The sequence below is a fragment of the Erpetoichthys calabaricus genome, chromosome 5 (genome assembly GCF_900747795.2).
Source record: "Erpetoichthys calabaricus chromosome 5, fErpCal1.3, whole genome shotgun sequence".
Lineage (NCBI taxonomy): Eukaryota > Metazoa > Chordata > Cladistia > Polypteriformes > Polypteridae > Erpetoichthys > Erpetoichthys calabaricus.
Window position 1 is genome coordinate 145396523 of NC_041398.2, and position 22300 is coordinate 145418822.

The 22300-nt window shown below is 38.6% G+C and overlaps 1 protein-coding gene across 4 annotated transcripts in view; it reads right to left on the reverse strand.

Annotated features, from left to right (window-relative positions):
- Positions 1-22300, reverse strand: part of trappc11 (trafficking protein particle complex subunit 11) — a 973608-nt gene that overhangs the window by 843568 nt on the left and 107740 nt on the right. For all 4 annotated transcript variants that reach the window (XM_051928428.1, XM_051928426.1, XM_051928427.1 and 1 more), the window contains exons 20-22: positions 21852-22039; positions 18395-18543; positions 4960-5081 (exon numbers count right to left, since the gene is read on the reverse strand). In XM_051928428.1, coding sequence (XP_051784388.1) covers positions 4960-5081; positions 18395-18543; positions 21852-22039 — 459 coding nt within the window. The remainder of the gene's footprint in view (positions 1-4959; positions 5082-18394; positions 18544-21851; positions 22040-22300) is intronic.

The following is a 22300-nucleotide window of genomic DNA, read 5'->3' on the forward strand; positions in this document are numbered from 1 at the left end:
CGATAACGAGCTCACTATCATAATTCATAGTAAATTATTATTAAACTAATTCCTTGTAAGAAGACTTTTACACATTATTTACATTTATATATGTATAGTGGCACCAATATTACTTTTCATTAAAGTGAATATAAAATGAATGTGTGCATATTATATATATATCCAATTTTCAAAGAAACCTTTTTAAACGGTGGCCTTTATTTGTTTCAGTACTGTACCATAACTTGTATGGCTTATTTTGCAACTATTTTTCAACATGTATTAAAGATATGTATGTACCTTAGTCAATATGGTTGAATGTCATATTCAGTTACAGGTCTTGCAAAGATAATGTACAGTGACTGAGTTAATTGCTTTGATACGCTCTGCTCAAATGCTACAGCTGTACATTGTGAATACTAAAATGCAAGGCTGATTTTGAACATAAAATTCACACCACACAGTAATACATAATACAGCTAATTTTACATTATTTAAAGACGTTAAATAGTTAAATCTACAAATGAATATAGTCTACAGCAAGTTCTTACATTTTGTGTTGCACAATGTTGTCTTAGCAAGGGGATTTATTGAAGTACTACTGTAGATTGCATACTGCTACAAATATTGAATGCAAATTGACATATTTGTTGAAAACTCTTGCTTGTGTTAATAAAATTACCAGTTTAATTTGGCTAAAATCTATTTTGGACTCACATAAGTCATGACAAATACCTTATGTGCAGTTTTTAATGTCAAGTTTTCATGTACAACTGAGATAAAAAAAAATCTTATGCAACAGAGGTCTATGGTGACCAACATTGGACAAAAACATTGGACTGCGAACTCTGACTCCCAGCCAGATAACTTGCACCTGAAGTAGAGAAGGAGAAAGCACACAGGGTCTCTCATGCAGTTTAGGAGACGCGCTTTTTGAGCCTCCCTTCTCAGTCTAGTTTTTATGCAATGTCAGATCACTGAGGAACATTTATCTAACTCCATGTATTAGGCAAAAATCTGTCTTGTAGAAAAGGCTTTTAAGTGTACTGTAAAATATAAAGGTAAAGTTATCTAATATAATAACAAAACAATGTATTATAATACACATACCTGCAATGGCATAAATTGATCAATTATATTTACGAAATTTGTTCCCTACTCAGCCATCAACAGAGTTTGAGCCGGTTTACTATACATAGTTTTTTTTCCTAGAACATTAACAACAGTGCATGTAGTACTAAATCTCTGGATGTTGTGACTTTATCATAAAAGATATGCCCTACTGAAACCAGTACTTGCAGCTAGAACAGACTTTGGTTTACGTACACAAAATCTGAAGACACATAACCAGGACAGAAAACATGATTTAGCATCCTTTGTGGTCATACAACTCTGTATACTTACCCATCTCATGAAAAGCACAATGACTAACAGACATTAGTTTAGAGAGATTTTAGGCAATGCTATGTATGGTCTAAATTCAGAGCACTCAAAAAGTAATAGGATTAGGTACTCTTTGGGTACCTTAAAAAACAAGACTGGAGAATGGTGTAGTCATACAGAATATGATTAAATGTTAATGTGAATGACCGGTTTTGAAGTTAACGTAATAATTCATTATCAAGTTTATATCAGGTATGCCTAACTTAGGGTTTAAAAGTATGGAATCAAAAGGAGGGCTTGTGAGCCACATAAAGTGGGCACTTTGCTTAAGTGTTGCCTATCATACCTTTGCAACAGCCCACTTGGAGACTCGCCTTCATTAGCAGTTCATGCTTGGTCTATCTACATCTACCATGTTTAGCATGTTCTGCACTTTTCCATTTGTCTTAGATTTTAACATTTACTTAGTGTTTTGAACTTTGTCTGTTCTTTTTTTACTTTGTTGTTTTTGGATTTGGCCACTGTTTTAGTACTATTTTGTGGGTGAACTCTTATGTGTTGTATACAATACAGACCTGCTTAAAAAAAGGTCTACCTAATCTAATCTACACATTTGTCAATGATGTGTGTCAAGATAATTGTCATCACCAAACTGTTTCTGTATGAGTTATGATTTGGTTTTCTGTACAAGTAGTACCTGTGGCCCTGAATAGGATTAGGCAGACAGGAGAATCATATCATATTGTTACCAATAGCATGTCTGCTTCCTGTGGCTCACCCCAACCTGCAGAAATACTCTGGTGCTTGTGGTCAACTGATTTTTGCAGAGAAGCCTGATGTGTAGAAGTCCATCAACTAGTCTTGCCTGCTGGAGAGATGGCTCCAGGATGCCTCACTCTGTCTGTGCTGTTTTGTATCTTGAGCCTGCAGGCAACCTAAAATGAGGATTTGCTTCTCACTGTCATCTGTAAATGCTAGGCAATTGTAGGATAACATATTGAGTCATAATTACTATTGAAATGGGAGTAAATAGTGTTTAAATTACCATACACATTTTATAAACAATATGCCACAGAACTTGACAAATATATATTTATAAATGTAAATGCTTGTTGGTGACAAATGAAAAAAAAATACTGTACAGAATTTAAAACACTACAGTCATTTGAAGTTAAAAAAAATAAAAAAGTACTCAAAAGGAGTACAGTATTATTATATTCAAGTGACAGGTCAGTGTTGATTCAAGCAGCTTTATAACAACCATTAGACATGTATGCAAAATGAGAAGGTCAAAATTTACTACAACATATTAGAAGGGTATGTTGAAACTTAGGGTTCGTTTATACGTCACGCTCAGAATGCGTACATACACACATCATGACTACCACGTATTCGCAGCATTCATTTGACGCATCCTCTGAAGAGGTCCTCAGAAATTAATGTGACACGTATGCGAATTGCAGTACCAGCAAAAATTTGGGGGGTGCAGTGTGATAAAAGTTGGAATGTGACATCAGAGTTTCGGTTTATTATCTATAGCCGCTTTGAGGATCGTTGGGGATCGAAGTGCCTGCCACAATGTCTGACGAATGGTTCGATGTGGTGAAGCAAAATGCCGACAAGCAAATGCATTTGTGGGGCTTTTATATTCAAGCATTGCATATTCCCCAACGTAATGGCACAATACATTTTTAAAGGTCTCACATACCATCGTCTGTGCCATCTTTTTATTTTTCGGCTTTAATCTCGAAATGTCCACTTTAACATCATCTTAAAACCTTCCCAGTTGTTAATCACTACGTGCTTCTGGGGCTTCCACCTGACCTGACAGCAGCAATCACCACACAGAACACATTAAATGTATGATATTCCAGCTCACTGCACATTTAGAATCCTTAGATTTATACTCAATATCACTTTCATGAAGAAATGCATTAAAGCATGTATGTTACATTTTACAGATAAATTGTTAACTTAGTTTAAATAGGGAATACTGTTAATAATTACACACATGGGGGTGACATGGTGGTGGAGCGGTAGCGCTGCTGTCTCGCAGGGAGTCATGTCACTGGTGTTCCCAGCATGGAGTTTGCAAGTTTTCCTGGTGGGTTTCCACAGTGTGCTCCGGTTTCCTTCCAAAGACGTGAAGGTGTCTGGGATTTGGTGATGCTAAAATGACAACAGTGTATGTAAATGCTTGTATTCCCCTTGCGAGGAGCTGATGCCCCGTCAAGGGATTGTTTCTGCCTTATGCCCAATGCTAGCTGGAATGGGCAAACCCCTGGATTGATGGGTGTAATCATTAAACATCCTTTTTGGAGATATTGCGGCAAGGTGTCCTCAGAATTTAATGGATGTTTCAGGCAATTCACAGCACAGCAAAGACGAACCTGTTCTCACCGTGATGATATCTCACACTGCCATCTGGTGGAATCTTCCAGATTTACGTAAAGTACGTGTGCAAGTATGAACATTAAAATGCTTGCGTAGCAGTAGTGCCCGCTGGAGCATGCAATCGCATGAAGTATAACTTGGACTAAAAGTTAAAGAGGAGTTGTGAAAGGAAATGATCAATTCCAGTAGCATTTTCTCTTTTTTAATTAAGTGATAAGCAGTTTGCCAAGGTGCTTTTCAGCAGTAGTGTCATGCACTCTAAGTTCAGCTGTTATTTAATAATCACTATGGGCACATGATTAATTATCCAATTAAACACTAAATTGAAGGTACTTATGAAAATGCACAGTAATTTTCACAACAACAAATTTAATTTTTGATAGCATAAACAAGATAGAAACACTGTATATCAACCTAGTAACAAAAAACAACAACAACAACATTTATTTATATAGCACATTTTCATACAAAACGTAGCTCAAAGTGCTTTACATAATGAAGAAAAGAAAAATAAAAGACAAAAAACAAAATTAAAATAAGACAACATTAGTTAACATAGAAAGGAGTAAGGTCCGATGGCCAGGGTGGACAGAAAAAACAAAAAAAAACTCCAGATGGCTGGAGAAAAAAATAAAATCTGTAGGGGTTCCAGGCCAAGAGACCACCCAGTCCCCTCTGGGCATTCTACCTAACATAAATGAAATAGTCCTCTTTGTAGTTAAAAAAAAACAAAAACATTTTATAAAGTAGTCACATAATTTATACTATACTTGGATCACTCTCATTTGTAGTACATACATGCTTGATGGTACCACTCTAAATAAACTCTAAATAAACTGTTGACTTCCATGGTATTTAAAAGCTTCAAAAAACAAACAAAAGGTCAAGTAAACTGCATATACTGTACATTCAGATTTCTCTGAAAAAAATAAGTTTCAGTCTCATAGATAGTAAAAGCTTTTTCCAGGAGAAATGTGAAATAATGCCAAAAAAGGTTTAAGATGAAGTATATGTCTTTTTTGACAACTTTTAAGTGAAATGTTATTTTAAAATGAAATTTTATACAGTACACACTAACTATGGCACTATACACAGAGAGCATCAGAAGAAAACTATTGGTCAAAGAATAAAATACAAAAAAATATTATACCCTAAAAAAATCATTTAGTGCAATCAGGATTCTAAGAGAATTATGTAAAATACCTTTTGTCCAGGGTGCAGTTCTCCAATGAAGATGTCATGAAGCAATGCAGGATGGGAGTCATCGCACACTTCTGTTCCATTTAATGTGACATGTGTTGTCTGTGTTAAATTAGCATCCTGACCTAAAACAGTAAGTGATCATCCTCACTTAAAGATTTTTAAATGGTTGCATATTTTTTTTTTAAAATATAACTATTTTTATATAGCATATATATATTTTTACTTACTTAAGGTAATACAAGTAAAGTACATTACATAACCATTTTACATTTTAAATGTTTAACTGCATGAAACACAAAAAATTACTTAAACTGGTGTTTTGCCACAAAATGATTCCTGAATGACTATTTTTCTTCAGTCCTTCCTTGGAAATAATAATATACAGTAAATACAAACCTCTGAGATAATAACTGTATAAGTAATGTTTCTAGTTCATCTAGCTCTAGTGCTAAGAAATTGTGCTATCTAAGCACAATATTTTGCCAAATCAAGACCCTTTAATAAACAGTAATAGTGAACCATATATTTAAAAAACCTGGACAAAATTAAATTGTTAATATGTAAAGCCTGACTTGTTACCTTTTCAATTAATTGCAATAAATCATTTTGATGCACCTGAGTTAAATGCTACAAAAATATTTACACTGTATTAAGAGTTGTGAGCACAAACAGACCTTTATATGTGCACTGTTGAATATAGATGACTTAATGAAAGCCTGATGACTTAAAATTCTATGTCAATGAAAATGCACATGGTGCTGTATTAGGGTTTGCTATTAAGTACATTACTGTATATGTAACAGGAATTTTATTTATTTATTTATTTTTTAAAAAACAGGCAACACTCTTCCAATAAATGGTCACTGAATATATTACACTTGCTTACCAATGTATTTTATACAATGTAAACGTTTTCAAAATATTGCTGGGAGAAGTCTACAGGCTTTTACTTTCAAAGAAGACAGCAACAAACTGAAACCTCAGAATGCCTCTACTTGCCAAGGCCCTACTCAGAGAGAGAGAGATAGGAGAGGGACCTTGAAGTTGTACCAAGAATTGTAAGTTGTGGCAGCAGAGGTGTCCTAGAGTTGGGGAGGTTCTCTTTACTCTAGTCAATATGAGCATCACAGAATTACCTGAACTTATTTGGAGAAGTAGGGAATTTTTACTATTTTACGGAAACATGGGTTGTAACAGGGAGATCTAGTATGTCCCCCAGGTGTTAAATTGGTTCACTCCAAAACTGGAAGCGATTCCCGACATAAAAGGACTTAAAGTCACTTGAGGCTAGACATCGATCAGCCGTGATTTGAAAGGTATGAGTCTTAAATTGCAAATAAATTAAATGAAGTTAATTTGTAGCTAAAACTAGTAACTAATTAAGAAAATAGAATCACTATGGCTGTCCAGGATCAGAGTTGTCCATTCCTCCTATATAAGCAGGTTAGTGTGAGATGAACAGAACTGTACCACAACTGTTTCATATTATTTATGTGAATAAATTATGTTTGCTTTATGCATTCTTTTCAAACCGCCATTTTACAGCATATGTATTCTTCTTGCTAAGCCACATACTGTATATCAACCATCAACTCCTCCAAAATACTACATCTGTACAGAAAGTGGTCAGTTGTAGGCAGTAGTTAAATTAAGTATTATCGCTTTTAGTTGAAATAATCTGCGAAAAATTATTTTTGGGGCAGTGATAGGAATATGTGAACCACCGATTGCACCACTGCACAGGGTCGCTTTCCTTAAGGAAGCCTGATGTGCATATCCTGAAGAGCTCATCATATTTCTAACTCATCTGGCTCAGTAATGGTTCATTTATTCCTAAAAGACTGAATACGGTGTTAACAGCAATTTACCATAATGCTGGCTGTGATATGATTTTTGACAGTTATATATTTTCGAATTCTCACATCTTTGATTCTCGGCAGCCCGAGAGGCTATAGTCTTTCACAAATATAGAAAAACGTGAGATGATACATGCTAAGACTGGTCAGCTGCAGCAGTAATTGAATGTTATAAGCAGGATTTTATCTCAAAAGTCTAGATTGACGTCTCTAGATTAACCACAGCAAAGTTGCAGCTTTGCCTAAAGTTGTCATGACTACAATATTTAAAGTACATTTGGTTAATAATAAGTCACAAATGGCTTCTTTCGCTGCCTTCACTATCAGTAAAAATGTACAGCTTACAAAACAGCAGGCTTACCACCCCATACTTTGAACCCCACAAAAGAGGAGGATGTCAGACTGTTAATTTGCATTTTCTGAGAGAAAATGTAATCAGATTTGTATCTTTCTTCTAAAGAAGGATTTATAGAGAAATACAATGTGTTTACAGCCTATTTGTATAAAATCAGGATTCAAGCACCTGAATGTGGTTCAAATTATCAGCAAAGAAACATTCACTGATGATGTAGGTAATCAATCATAGGTTGCCAATAATATTGCCTACTTTGGTGACACTGCAATTACCCAGTCTTCTAAAAATTTCAGGTATCTGCAAATACTACTACTTGATCCTCCTGCATCAGACTTGGGTTGACAAGCCTTTAGCACAGCTACTTAAAAGTGCCTAAAGCTTCCAGCAGCCCCAGTAGTATTACGCTATACGGCAGATTCAGAGGATGCAGGGTTTGCTCGGAAGAAGGATAATTAAGCAGGCTGTTTACAAAGGAACAAAAAAAGACGATGAGGAAATCGTTATCAACAGCCTGTATTTGACTTTATGCACCCCACACATTATTGGATCATAACTTCAAATACTATGGATTACAGTGTCTTCTGGATGAATGTGCTGTTCTGTGCCTATTTGCCAGTGTGGTTTCTTCTTGGTTGGATGCGTCTTTGTCTGGGGAGCGCTCCCAGTCATGCCAAATCTTCACACTACAACGAGAACCTGGTACAAAAAAAAAAAAACTTGACACTTCCTTCTGATCACAGGGTTTTTCATTCCACACTCCTCTGTCATATGCTTCTGCTGTATTGGACTGAGGTGGACTTTATTGTTGTTTACTGATAAATGTTTGTTGTTTCGTTAAGTTTCATACATGTAGTGTATGTAAATAATTATTGCAGTCTGGGAACTGGTGAAGGCTTTTGCGTGCACATTTTTGTGTAATTTTTTTTTCCTCTTCATTATATCATTAATATATTCTTTATTTTATCAAACATGTAACAGCCTTCAGACAGTGTGAATCTTTGTGTCTTCGTGCCGGCTACAAGCCAGACTTGGTTGTCTCAGCCACTGCCTCAGCTGCCACTTGTTTGGCTTTCAGATACTTCACAGTCAAATCTGGAGATCCTCCTGCTAACAATCAACAGAACTTTTTTCAACTTGCCTGCTTCCCCATACCTGCTGTTCACCAACATGCCTTAGGGCTGCCGCCATAACAGGCTCAACATACTTTTGGCCACAGCTACTTGCAGCAGTCTCAAATATTTAGGTCTTGAACATGGTCCAATTGCACTATACATTCTTCTTTCTCCCAAAGGTGGGTGTTGAATTTATTCTGAACAGAGGTATCCACTAGTTATCCTCAACACACCCATTTGAGTCTTCCAGGTCTAATATAGCGCCATCCACTAATAGTTATTATAAGACAGTTTAGCATTTCTCTTTACCAGAGTATCCAGTGCATACGATCTCAAACGTTGCCTTCAGAAACAACTTACATTTATGAGCAACCTTGTATATGATCTTTGTTATCATTAAAGATAATCCAAGACACACATACAAATCTAGTAAAAAGTCATGGCTTGGATTCAGTAGAGGGCAAGTGGTTTCTCCCAATAGTGTTCTTCCTAATATCTCATTCACTCTCTGCATGAGCCTTAAAGACACCCAGTGCAACTACAAAAGTCTGTAGATAAAACCTTGTAGCGGGGCTACATAGTTAGTGTTGTCAAATGTCAGTACTGAGTGCGTCTCGTTTCCATTGTCCCGTTTGCTGTTTATGTGTGTGTAGCAGTAAATGATGATGGAAGAAGACCACAGCCTCAAACCTGGAAAACACCTGTTCACTATTAATCAATTAGAGCTGTCACATGACATTCTAAGCCATCAGGAGGGAATAGCCAAGGAGGAAGAAAAAAGAGAGAGGAGAAGAGAGAAGAGAAGGAGACTTTTTAATTTTCACAACCACAAGCCATCTTTACCTGCTGTATTCTACATCGCGCATTTTCATCCAGTTTGTTTATCAATCCGCCGAACTTACTTCAATTCCCTCATCACGAGAGATCCCGGGGTCGGACTTCATCATCTACGCACTGAGTATTCACAGTGAGGCTGTTCCATTTTGTTCCGGGAAAATCAAACGACTCATTTATCATTAGTTCAGTCAACCGTATTCAGGACAGTTTTTATAACCGGACTCAAGTTCACGATCATTTCCGTATCTCATTCATTTTTTGTTATTCGTGTTGTTTGTTATATGTTACAAGGGCAAGGGAGGGTTTTGTTGTATTTATATTTGGTGGTGTCTCGTTGTTGATGTGGTGGAGGGATATTTATACATGTTTCTTTCTATTTTTGCATTTGTCTTGTTGTTTCATTTAATACATTTAATCAGTATAATTTTACATATATGCTTTTGTGAGTTTATATTTACAACGTCGATTGTGGGGAAAAGTGTACTTTGTTAGAGGTACGGCTTGATAGTTAGATTCATTCTCAGTAAATTATCCAGGCCACAGGTCTACTAAGCACTGTTGTAAGTCGCTCTGGATAAGAGCGTCTGCTAAATGTTGTAAATGTAAATGTGTAGCTGCTGGCTGGGTAAGGGGTTAGCCGTTACATAAGTGGTGCCCTCTCTGAGGAATCTTAATAAATACTATCGCTGTCTGCCTTTAAACATTTCCCCAATTAACAACATGTCTGTAGTGCGTGCCGAGCAGGACGACACCATTGCTTCGCCGTGGTGTGAGGAAGGAGTAGCCGGGGCGCGGCACGTCACGGTCAGAGCGTGTTCAGCGGTGCAGGAGGTGGTGGATTCATTGCAGTCGCTGTACCTTGAAGATCACCATGGACCCGAGGAGGAATGCCTGGAGGATGTCTCGCCTCCGTGGGAAGATCTGGCGCAACAACTGACCCGGCTGGATGAGAAAGTCCGCTCGGGCGCGAAGATGCCTTGCGGGCTCGCATCAGCAGCTCCCAGGAGGAAATAAAAGAATACATCAATAAGCAAGTTCAACTCCTGGGGCGGGAAATCATGTTGTACCTCCAGAGGCGAGATCAGCGCTGGCAAGGAACTCTTCAGGGGGAGGTCCAAGGAGTGGAGGGTGAATACATCAATCAGCCCTCTGTTCCTGGGGTGCGCCTTTTCTTTCCCAAGTTGGGGGCTCCATATAACATCGATGATGTCCTCAGCTTTGTGGAAGAAGGGGAGACGTATCTGGCTGTTAACCCTTTGCGTTTGAAGTGGCGGCCGGCTATGTCTGAAGAAGAGGTGGTCTGCCGCATCCTTAATGCCTGTAACCCACGGTTAGCTGGGGGTTCTCAGGGGGGTAGTGAGGTTGGTGGAAGACCTGGTAAAGGTGGGTTCGCAAGTGGAACGGGACTGGGGAAACTCAAAAACGTACTGGAACAAAGTACAAGCCAGTACACGAGAAACCCAGCCCCTAAAACCCCAGCAAGCCAAACCTTGCCGGTCGGAAGCCAATCTCGCCATCATGCAAGCGAGTACTGTCCCTCCTGATCGTCCCAGTGAAGCTGCGGGGGTGGCAGGTGGATGTGGTGGTAGATACAGGGAGCCATCACACCTTAATCCGTTCAAACATATGGAAGAAGATTAGCCGACCGACAGACAACTTAACATCTGCCCAGTCTGTCTGATTTGTATTGGCAGATGGGAGTGAACACAGGGCCCTGGGCAAAGTCCCCTTGAGGTACAGTGTACTCTCCACCACCTGGGAAATGGATACATATGTCCTGGATGACTGCCAACTGTCCGTCCCGTTACTCCTTGGGCTGGATTCTTTAACCACCATGAGGATGACCATCCATCTCAGTCCCAGGGGGTATACAGTGCCAGGGGAAGGGGTATGCGAATTCATACATAAATCAAAAGAAGATCTGGGCTCAGAATTCATTGGTTTCTACGCGGCAGTGAGGAGTGACGCAAGCAACTCAGCGGCAGCCCCTGTGGAGGAACAGCCCGAAGAGGTGAGGCCGGTGCTGAAGAAGTGGGCCGAGGTGTGGACTGAGAAATTAGGAGTCGCCCGTGGAGTTACCCACGTGATCCACACCTCGGACGAAATTCCAGTAAGGCACCGAGCATACCGCGTTTCTCCACTAAAGAAGGGCATAATTAAAGAACACCTTGATCGAATGCTCGCCGAGGGAATAATTAAACCATCTTCCTCCTCCTGGGCGTCCCCTGTGGTCCTCGGAAGAAGACGGATGACACCTATCGTTTCTGTGTGGACTACAGGGGGGTTAACGGAAAGACAAGCCTGGACGCATATCCCATGCCCCTGGTTCATGAGATTCTGGAGTCACTGCATGGAGCTGCAGTTTTCAGCACACTAGACCTCCGCAGTGGCCATTGGCAGGTGCCGATGGACGAGGGGAGTAAGAGGAAGACAGCAGTCATCACCCCTGAAGGCTTGTTCCAATTCAAAGTCATGCCTTTTGGGCTTAAAAATGCTGGGGCCACTTTCCAGCGGCTCATGGAACAAGTACTGAGGGGGTTGATAGGCAAGTTCTGCTTTGTTTACATCAACGACGTCATTGTTTACTCCCCTTCTATTAAACAACATCTCCAGGACTTGGACACCATCTTTCAACGATTTCATCAAGCGCACCTCACGCTGAACACAAAGAAATGTACCTTCATTCAACCCCACATCCGCTTCCTCGGGCACATTCTTTCATCTGAGGGGGTCACTGTAGACCCCGAGAAGACCTTAGCCATCCGAGACTACCCCACGCCCACGGAATTGAAATCTTTACAACGTTTCCTTGGGTTAGTGGGGTGGTATCACAAGTTTATCCCCAGGATGGCTGATATAGCAGCTCCCTTGAACTACTTAAGAAAAAAAGATGTCCCGTGGGAGTGGACAACGGAGTGCCAGGATGCGGTCGACCAACTAAAGAGCCATCTTCAAAAGCTGCCCGTTCTGGCTCAGCCAGATCCGCAGCTCACTTTCCAGGTTCAAACGGATGCCAGCAACCTGGGGCTTGGCGCCGTGCTCACTCAGAAAATCCACCAGGCTGAACATGTCATTGCTTACGTCTCTCGAGCATTGCACGGCGCTGAGCTGAATTATTCGACGGCTGAAAAAGAGTGTTTGGCTGTCGTGTGGGCTGTGGAAAAATGGAGACACTATCTGGAGGGGGTTGAATTTGAAGTGTACACAAACCATCACGCTCTGACCTGGCTATTTAATCACCCGAAGACCTCCTCCCGTCTAACCAGGTGGGTACTCTGCCTCCAGAACTTTACGTTCAAGGTGACTTATCGGAAGGGCTGTGGCAATATTGTGCCTGATGCTCTGTCCAGGGTGTCAGAGCCACTGGGGATGTTTGGCAGATGCAAAGAAGATGGTCCTCCCTCTGCCAAGAAGCCTTGAAGACCTGGCTCAAACACAAGCCACCAGTCCATTCTGCCAGAACATCAGGGAGGGACTGGAGCAGCAGCGTACCGACCAGGTACACTTCGTGGACCTCCAGGGGGTTCTGTACAGGACCACTCCATCCTCCCTTGGGGGTCTGCAACACCAACTAGTGGTCCCGGAAGAGCTCATCCCTGACTTTCTGAGTTATTATCATGACAGTCCTTTAGATAGTCACCTTGGAAGGACAAAAACTTTATTGAAGATCCTGGGGGTTGCGTGGTGGCCGTCTGTCCGGAAAGACGTTTGCCACCATGCGAAGAAGTGCTTAACCTGCCAGCAGCTCAAAAACCCACCTGGTAAACCGGCAGGATTTTTGCAATCGACAATCGCTGATGGACTGGAGGGAGACTTTGGCAGTCGACCTGATGGGACCATTTCCTGTTACCAGCTCGAGGAAAACCGTCCTGATGGTGGTGATCAATTATTTTTCAAATTGGGTGGAGCTGTTTGCATTAACGGATGCTAAAACCAACAAAATATGCTCCACCCTGAAGAACGAAATCTTCACCCGCTGGGGGGTGCCGAAGAACATCGTTTCAGACCGGGGTCCGCAGTTCACAAGCTCTGTATTGGATGAACTTTATACAGCCTGGGGAGTGAAAAAAAACCCGACAACAGCTTACCATCCCCAGGCCAACATGACAGAGCGAGTGAACCGGACCCTGAAGAACATGATCGCCTCCTATGTGGGTGAACGCCATCAGGATTGGGATAAATGGCTCCCCGAGCTCCGGTTTGCCCTGAACACCGCTATGCATGAAGCCACAGGTGAGACACCTGCTTTGGTTGCGCTGGGCAGACAGCTAAAGGGCCCGCTTGACCGACTCCTTCCCAGAGCCCCTAGTCCAGAAACCACCAGCTACAGTAATTTATTTAAACTAGAGGAATTACGGCGGAGAATCCAACAGAGGTTGGTGAGTTTGACATCCAGACATGCCAAGTTGTACAATGCCTGGCGTAAGGAAGCGTACTTTCAGCCGGGTGATTTGGTCTGGATTAGAGCTCACCATCTCTCGGATGCCAGCAAAAGGTTCTCCGCCAAGCTAGCGCCTAAATGGTTAGGTCCAACCAAAATCATTTCTCAAATGGGTCCAGTCAATTTCCAGATTCAAAGGGGTATCGGCACTGACTCCAAGCTAGACACAATCCATGTGGCCAATCTCAAGCCGTACTTCGGCCCTCCCTTGTCCAAGGTTTGGGTGGGGGTGGAATGTAGCGGGGCTACATAGTTAGTGTTGTCAAATGTCAGTACTGAGTGTGTCTCGTTTACATTGTCCCGTTTGCTGTTTATGTGTGTGTAGCAGTAAATGCCGATGATGGAAAACCTGGAAAACACTTGTTCACTATTAATCAATTACAGCCGTCACAGGACTATAAGCCATCAGGAGGAGAAGAGAGGCGGGAAGAGAGACAGGAGAAGAGAAGAGAAGGAGACTTTTTCATTTTTCACGACCACGAGCCATCTTTACCTGCTGTATTCTACATTGCGCATTTTCATCCAGTTTGTTTTTCAATCCGCCGGACTTACTTCAATACCCTCATCACGAGATCAGAATCCAGTATCTTTGAAACAATCTCATAGGATGAATAACTATTTTGTGCATATGCACAAAGTAAGTTTTCCTCTCTGCAACTCAAAGTTGCATCAAGGTGATCCAGAACAAACTTCAAATATTTAAAGGTACCTTTATCTTTGCGAGTATCCCCACACCTTTTGTGACCTTAACTGTTGGACAACTCCAGAGTACACTAAACACAAATCACCCTTGATCAAGAAGATTGGTTCCACAGCAAATAAAATGTGTAGAGGAGAGTCTGTCTATATTTAAAGGTGATACTGTATTTTTCAGCTTCCTGTATGACTTCATTGCATATTAAGAGTCGGTTTTATTTACCAAACTCTAGTATGCTTAACTGCCTAACTGCTTAACCTTGTGAGCAGTGAACTCAAATGGTGGCTCCACACAGCTTTTTCAAGCTCAAGTCAGCCAGGCTTCAGTGGTCACCCAGGCACCAGTTGCTCACTGGCAAACACTAACACCATGCCTGATTCCAGCAGTGGGTCCTGGCATCTCTGCTGTTGAGGATGTTCTCTTCAATTTAATTAGAATATTTATGTGGGTCATTGTTAATTCCTAACAGACGCATATACCTCCAGACAACAACACCCTAAAGATCACAGAGACAAATAAGTTGCCCAACTATCACCACCACACATCAAAATATGAAAGAAATCAACCTAGTATATTAAAAAAAAAAAACAAAAACAAAACATTCCCAATAACAGTACATCTATTTATTTTATGTAAAGATTGATTGATTGCATGTATCCTGTGAGTCTGTACATTGTTTCACCTTGATATTAATAAAGTTTACCTAATCTAAACTTGTGGCCATGTCTTAATGTATGATGAAATGTTCCTTCAGTGTTCAATATGTTGATACCCAAATCACTTACATCACAAAAGTCAATTGAGCCAGTTGCAGCGGCAGTCATACATGTACAATCTAAGAATTGTCTTTCACTACTGATGAGGAGTTCACCTGTTACCTTGACAAAGTTTTACGGAAACACTTGACATTAAGTAGTTCTTGTCATAATGTATTAACTATGGAATTATTCAACAATTACCTGACTAATAATAGTGTTACTAGGCATTATTACAGTACACTTAAATGTGAAACTTTAGAAAATGTAAGGGTAAATACACATTTCCTAGTAGCTTCCTTTGTGTTACATTTTTTCTCAAAAAAACATGTAAAAAGCTTTGTATTTTTTGGCTTGAAAAATGACATTTATTAAATTTGATGTTTCTACTGTAAAACGTGCAAAACACTAAAAGTACAAAATCAAGTGTTGAAAGTATAATGATACAAATAATAATAATAATGAATAATAATAAAAAATAATGCTAATACCATATATACTGTTAAAATGTGTCATTTAAGTGATATATCTTGATACAGTGATACCTTGAGATACGAGTGCCCCAATGTACGAGTTTGAGATACGAGCCGTCACTAGGTCGATTTTTTGTCTTGAGTTACGAGCCAAAATTCAAAATACGAGCCATCAAAGAGCTTGTCCCCGCACATTCCGAGTAACTGACGACAGAGGAGTTGACGGAACTACATACGCAGCAAAATACGGAGGTTCTGCAGGAGATCGGTATCGCGGAGGAGTTTATCTCTTAAAGTGAGATAAAGGAAGTGTTTGCAATGTGGGAAAAAGTTTCAAACTTTAAAGAAAAGAAACACCCTGAAAAAATTCCAACTGATCATACAGTGGCGCTATTTAATGACACTTGCCTAACGCCTGACTTTACTGAAAAGAAACTGAACGTGCAGCCGCGCTATTTAATGACACTTGCCTAACGCCTGACTTTACTGAAAAGAAACTGAACTTGCAGCCGCACTATTTAATGACACTTGTCTAACACCTGGCTTTATTGAAATGAAACTGAACTTGCAGCACCGCTATTTAATGACACTTGCCTAACGCCTGACTTTATTGAAAAGAAACTGAACTTGCAGCTGCGCTATTTAATGACACTTGCCTAACGCTTGACTTTATTGAAAAGAAACTGAACGTGCAGCTGCGCTATTTAATGACACTTGCCTAACGCCTGACTTTACTGAAATGAAACTGAACTTGCAGCGCCGCTATTTAATGTCACTTGCCTAACTCATTTCAGAAACATTCTAAAGGGGAAGACTAAACAAAGCTCCTTGGACAGGTTTCTATTGAAACGCCCTGCGAATGAAAGTGATGAAAGCGTGGCAAAAAAGAAAAAAACTAGTGAAAAAGAAAATTAAGTTAAGCAAAAGTGAAGTGAAAGAAAAAAAACATTACAATACGCTGATCGGCTTTGCCAACGTCTGTTTATTTCTTTAGATTCTCTTTTATGTATTAGGTTTTATTTTGTTTGTATACAGTATTTGTTCATTATAAATAAATTTTTCTTATGTTGAAAACATTTAACAAAAAATTGGGGAGGTTTTTTGGAGGCTGGAACGAATTAATCTCATTTCAATTAATTTCAATGGGGAAAATTAATTTGAGATACAAGCATTTTTGACTTAAGAGCTCAGTCACAGAACGAATTAAACTTGTATCTCAAGGTATCACTGTATAAGATAAAAATACATACTACGAAATACACAATCCAGTGTTACAGTTGGGACAATAGTAGCTTCATTTCATGCAGATTTTCTTTCCAGACTGATCAGCTTTTGAACAGCACCCTGCACATTCATCAGAATCACTGATCACAGATCACTGCTTGTATCACGTTCTAGAGCGTGCAACACCTAAGCTGCTGAAAAACATTTCTTACAAGACACCATTTAAGGCTTGGAGAAGACGTGTCTGCACCGTTGCCTAGTTAACATCTTGGCCTGTCACTTAATGCAAGAGACACCTATATTTTTCCGAGCAATGCTTGTCACTAATGCTGTTGGCACTTTTATAGGCAGAGTAAACCTCAGGTCTAACGCTTAGACAAGACGTGTCTATAAAGTTGCCCAAGTGGGACTTGGAACTAATGCTTTTAGCACTGTTTTTACAGCACGAGTGATGCTCGGGTCTAACGCTAAGGAAGTTAAATAGGAGATTGAGCAATAGAATCGTATATATATAGAATTACACAAAGGCATGAAGACAAACATGACTGTACTCTACAGTCTTAAATTCTGTCAAATGTGCACAGTGCGAAAAACACAATGAAATCTATGGTGGGGTGAGGTATAGTGCAGTTAGCTCCATGTACTAGCTGGTGGAAACTTGTTTCCAGTATACAAACTACTACAGCTTGCTAGTTATCTAAATGTAAACAACACATACACACCACAAAATATGTAGGGATGAATATCCACCTATTTAATCATTTACTCAAATTCTCTCTCCTCCTTAAACAAAATTAATGATTATGGGAAGCATAAGACTACACTGACAACAATATGAGCAAGGCAATTAGCCATGGCTGTGGCTCTAAGCCATCACTCACGCTAATGCTTCTCGGTGTAGTGATGCCAAATAACCCTACATGCATATCCTTATGGAGAAACCGGGAACACTCAAAGAAAATGCCATTTATACATGGGGAAAATACTACGGGTTTCCAACCAAACCTTCTACAGCTGCAAAGCAAGAGTTCTAATGCTATTGTTCTCTTGGACTTTTTTTAACCTATATTACCTCTTTCATCATATTTGTTAGTAATTGAGTCATTTCTTCTTGATTTGTTCATCTTTTTCAGTACCAAATCTAAACAAACCATTGTAAAGGTTTATTAATGTAAGTTATTATACAGGGTATTGAGTTTATATGGCACTCAGTTCTTTAATCATTTTCTCCATTATTCTTTTATGAGAATTATGTGAATGATTCAGCACACAATAATTTGCCACTTGTGAATAGGTCAGTACTTCCATAATTACTAAAAAAAAAATAGGTGATCCAATACCTTATAAGTTTTTTAATACACTGTTGTTTCAACACTTTGCTATGTAACATTTCTGCTTCTAATCACTACTATTTAGGCATAAAATGCACTGCATTCTCTATTCTCATTGAACAAGTACTAACTCCAGACCATTTTTTTTTACTGACATTAACTGGTCTGTCTCGTTAGCCAATTTATAGAACATAATTTCTATTTTCTTTGTCATTTTTGTCAGCTACCAACTATGACATTCTCATCTTCGTTGTTAGTTTTGTATTAAAAAAATTACTGCAGCAGGTACAAAGATTATTGCCATCCCTCCTAAACCAAACTTAGTTTACTGGATGAAAACACAAATAAACCAACCTGGTTTTAGGCCCACAGTAAGTTTGATGTCTCTGATTAGTGAATCTTCCTGAGACTCTATGTTGACCATCATACAATACATTTCATTGGTTAAAGCAGGTGGTTCATGATGGAGTTGCACTGAAACCTTTGGAATTCGAGAAATTACCCTGATCACATGTAAACAAAAGACAAAAAGAGCTATGGTCAATCAGTGCCATAAATGCTAGAAGAAAGAGTAGTGTATGAAACAACAATGCATGAATGCATTGCAAAAATTGGTAGTAAACACTTCAAAGCAACCAAATGCACATAAATATAATCAATTATCTGACTACATTCAATAACATAACCATACAAACAGATAGGGCTGATCCCCAATAAAAAGATAACTAAATGGATGAGAAATCAAAACACAGAAAGAAATCTGTATTTTAATTAATAAAAAGTATACACTTATATGTGTATACACCTTTATGAAATGTTTTTATTCTTTGCTCTGCATTTCCGGGACAGTGCAGGGAACATCAGTAACAATGTATAAACAAGACAGCTCACAGTCCAATAACTACAATCACTCTACAGCAGGATATGCATAAAGTACTTACCAATTTCATATGATAATTTCACTTTTCTTCTGTTTTGACTTCAGCCTCTTCGCATCACCTTTCTAATAATCAGCTACCCTCTTTTGATCTTCCCAAATCTTTACCTGATGTCACTGGCCTTCTCTAATTCCAAATCACCTATGTTCTCATATTTCTTTCATTATAAAACTATTTATAAAACATCTGATACTTTCAGGGTAGTTAATCTCTTGTTCATGCTTAGAGGAGTTTATCCCTTTATTGAAAATGTGGGGTGGGGGTTGATTTGTTTTCAATCCTATTTTTTGTAAAAATGGATCTATTTGTATGGAATGATTACAATAAAAATCAATAAAATAAAAACTAACCTCACTCGCAATCTATCATTTCCTCTCATATCCATACAGTTTAGTCAGTATAAAACTGATAACCACAGGTTTTAGATTTTATATCCTGTTTACTGGTTTTTGCACTGCATTAAAATGTTAATTCACCATACTTTTAAAGACTACTTTTTAAACACCACATGACTGATTACAAATTCCCCATCAGTCTCATAAACAATATGTGCCCTAGAACAGCAAAAAAAGGTGCTTCTCAATATGTTGTTGCAATCAGTAAACCATTCAGACCATTACATTAATGCCTTAGGTACTCATCTAAAGTTAAAGGATTATTAATGAAAGATAGTATAAAGAGTTACTGAAAATGCATAGGTTGGCCAGTTCTTTAATTATTTTCTCCACTCAATCTTTCATGAGGTTTACTTGAATGATTCAGCAGGCATTTGACACTTGTATTTAGATGCCTAACTATGCTTTATATACTTCTAGTTGTGTGTCAGAGGTGTGCTTTTATATTATATGGAGAAGATTGTGCTTTTGGTATTTTTATTACTGTATATTGTACATACTTAAACATACATACAGAGATAGTCAGTGTGTTTTATGATTTTAACGTTTTACATTGATGGGCTACCTCATCAAGCATCTTTAAAATAGGTAAAAGATGCAGAAACTATAACTTTGGATATGGGTGTGGCAGATTTTTTTAGTGTTACAGTGGCAAAAGTCTGTGCCTAGTAAGCAAGTCGCTATCTTGCCTCTAATGAATGGTCCTCTTCTTTCTCTGGTTCATGCATACAGGAGAACTGTTTCTGAAACATTAAATTCCTTAACTATTTCAATTAAGAATCTTGGGTAAGTTTGGCAGTACAGCTTTCACCTTAAACACATGATATATATGTATTACCACATGACATATGTACTTGTTAGGAAATTATAGTGACCAAGAAGCTATTCAGAACACCATGTTTCAGAAGTGCAACTATCATGGATATACATGCTACTTGCAGGAGTCTACACAGCCCCAGCTATAGTGATCACATTTTAAACGTGATAAAATTGTGGAATAGTGAACACTTGTAGATACACACAAAAATTCTTCATCAAATTTTTGTAGTTGCCTTTTGTGGAAATGGGTATACTGATGAACACCAGTTTTTAATTAATTTCAATTAATGTTGCAACATTTATTTTTGGATGATTTTTATTAAAACTTAGTTCACATGCCGTTAGTACATACTTGTGTTACTATTTGTAATTGCTTAGCAGACAATCTACTAATATAAGATATGGGAGCAATACATTTTTCCCCACATGAAAGCAGGGAGCAGAGTAAGGTAAGGTAAGGTAGACTATTACCACAGAGGGAACTTGGTTTGCAGCAGGAAAATACAAAAACAGAAGACATTTTTAGAGAGCTTCAATAGATAAACAAAGTCACAACATTTGACAGGGGTACAATGAAGATGTCTACAGACACATATTCATTACAGAAATAGGTCTTGCTATATTGTTTCTGTAGTAATCGCTCTATTTTTAAGTTTTCTAGCATACAGTTCAATCTCTTTGGTTAAGTGATCACTTCTAGATAAGATGAATCAACCAACATCTTGATTGTGTATTATTAGCTTGGCAAGGAAAGGACAAGTATCTAGCTGACTAACTTTGTTTTTATGGGAATAATTAAGGATGCCTAGGAGCTTACATTATTCAAAAATTAGAAAAAGTGAGTTTCTGTTTTCCATTCCAAAGATTTTGGAATATGCTGTAGACATATAATTATACTACCTATGTTATCCAGCTACATTTAGGAAATTTTGTAGGACAATGGGCTTCAGTTATAGTGCCAACAGTAAATCAGATGTATCAGAACCAAGCACTTTCCCATATTCGGTATTGTTTTTAAATTTTTTTTAATTATTGGCTTCAATGATTAGTTTATTGGAGTGGTTTACTCTTGAATAGCAATGATGTTTTACAGGCTGCACATTTGCACGGCCCTTGCAACGGACTGACCATTTTAGTTATTGTATAGAAAAGAACAGGTGAACAGAAATAATCATAAAAGAAAAGATAATCTGTGAACTATGTACAGAATGAACCAATGAAAGCATCTAAAGTGTAGGAGTCTAAAGGTGCTGTAGTAGGGGGTGTTGGTGTGAAAGATATTGTAGCAGAATTCTGTATTACAGGACATAGACAATAGTGGAACTCTGTAAAGTTCAAAGCTGAAAATAACTCTGCACTGGCATCAAAGCTTAAAATTACTATTGCTTCATTATATAGTAGGTTTGAATAAATGTCTACCAACAAAAATGTTACTAAGTACTTCTACTCACTCAAAAGCAATATCGTTCTTTTTTCAATTGCACTCTAAAAAATAGCATCTCCATCTGCTACAGAAAAAATTGTGCTTCATTTTGCCCATCCACTGTTTAATTTCTGTTGTTTTCATATATCCAAGTTAAAGCATTTCATTTATTATATATATTCAAAACATTAATTCTTTTCTGTGAATCAGTAACAAATACAGATTTGAATACTTACATTGTATTTGCCTGAATAGATACAGAATCCCAGTCCACTTGATTGTCTGCAAGTCTTGGCCTGCGTTTAAAGGACCTTGATGCCTGCAATGCCTCTTGAGGTGAAGCAGCATCCCCACCTCCACCACGCCACTTAAGAAACATATACCTCCCATTCTTGTTTCCCAGCATGAGGTCTATTTCAGTAATCTTGTTTAAAAAAAGTAAAAATGTAAAAAGTTAATATCAAAGGTCAAAGTATATTTGTGAAAAATAACACTTTGAAGAAAATGCAATTGTACATTGTATGATACAAACATCAGATTTCTATCTTTCTGAGCAGAGGCTATTTCAAGTGTTCATTATCTTTAATAATTTTTTTAGAATACTGTTTATTTTAGTGATAAGGATGTTAGATCCAGCTCAAGGCAGAATCTTTCAGAAAATCGCATTCACCTCAGTTTTATTTTT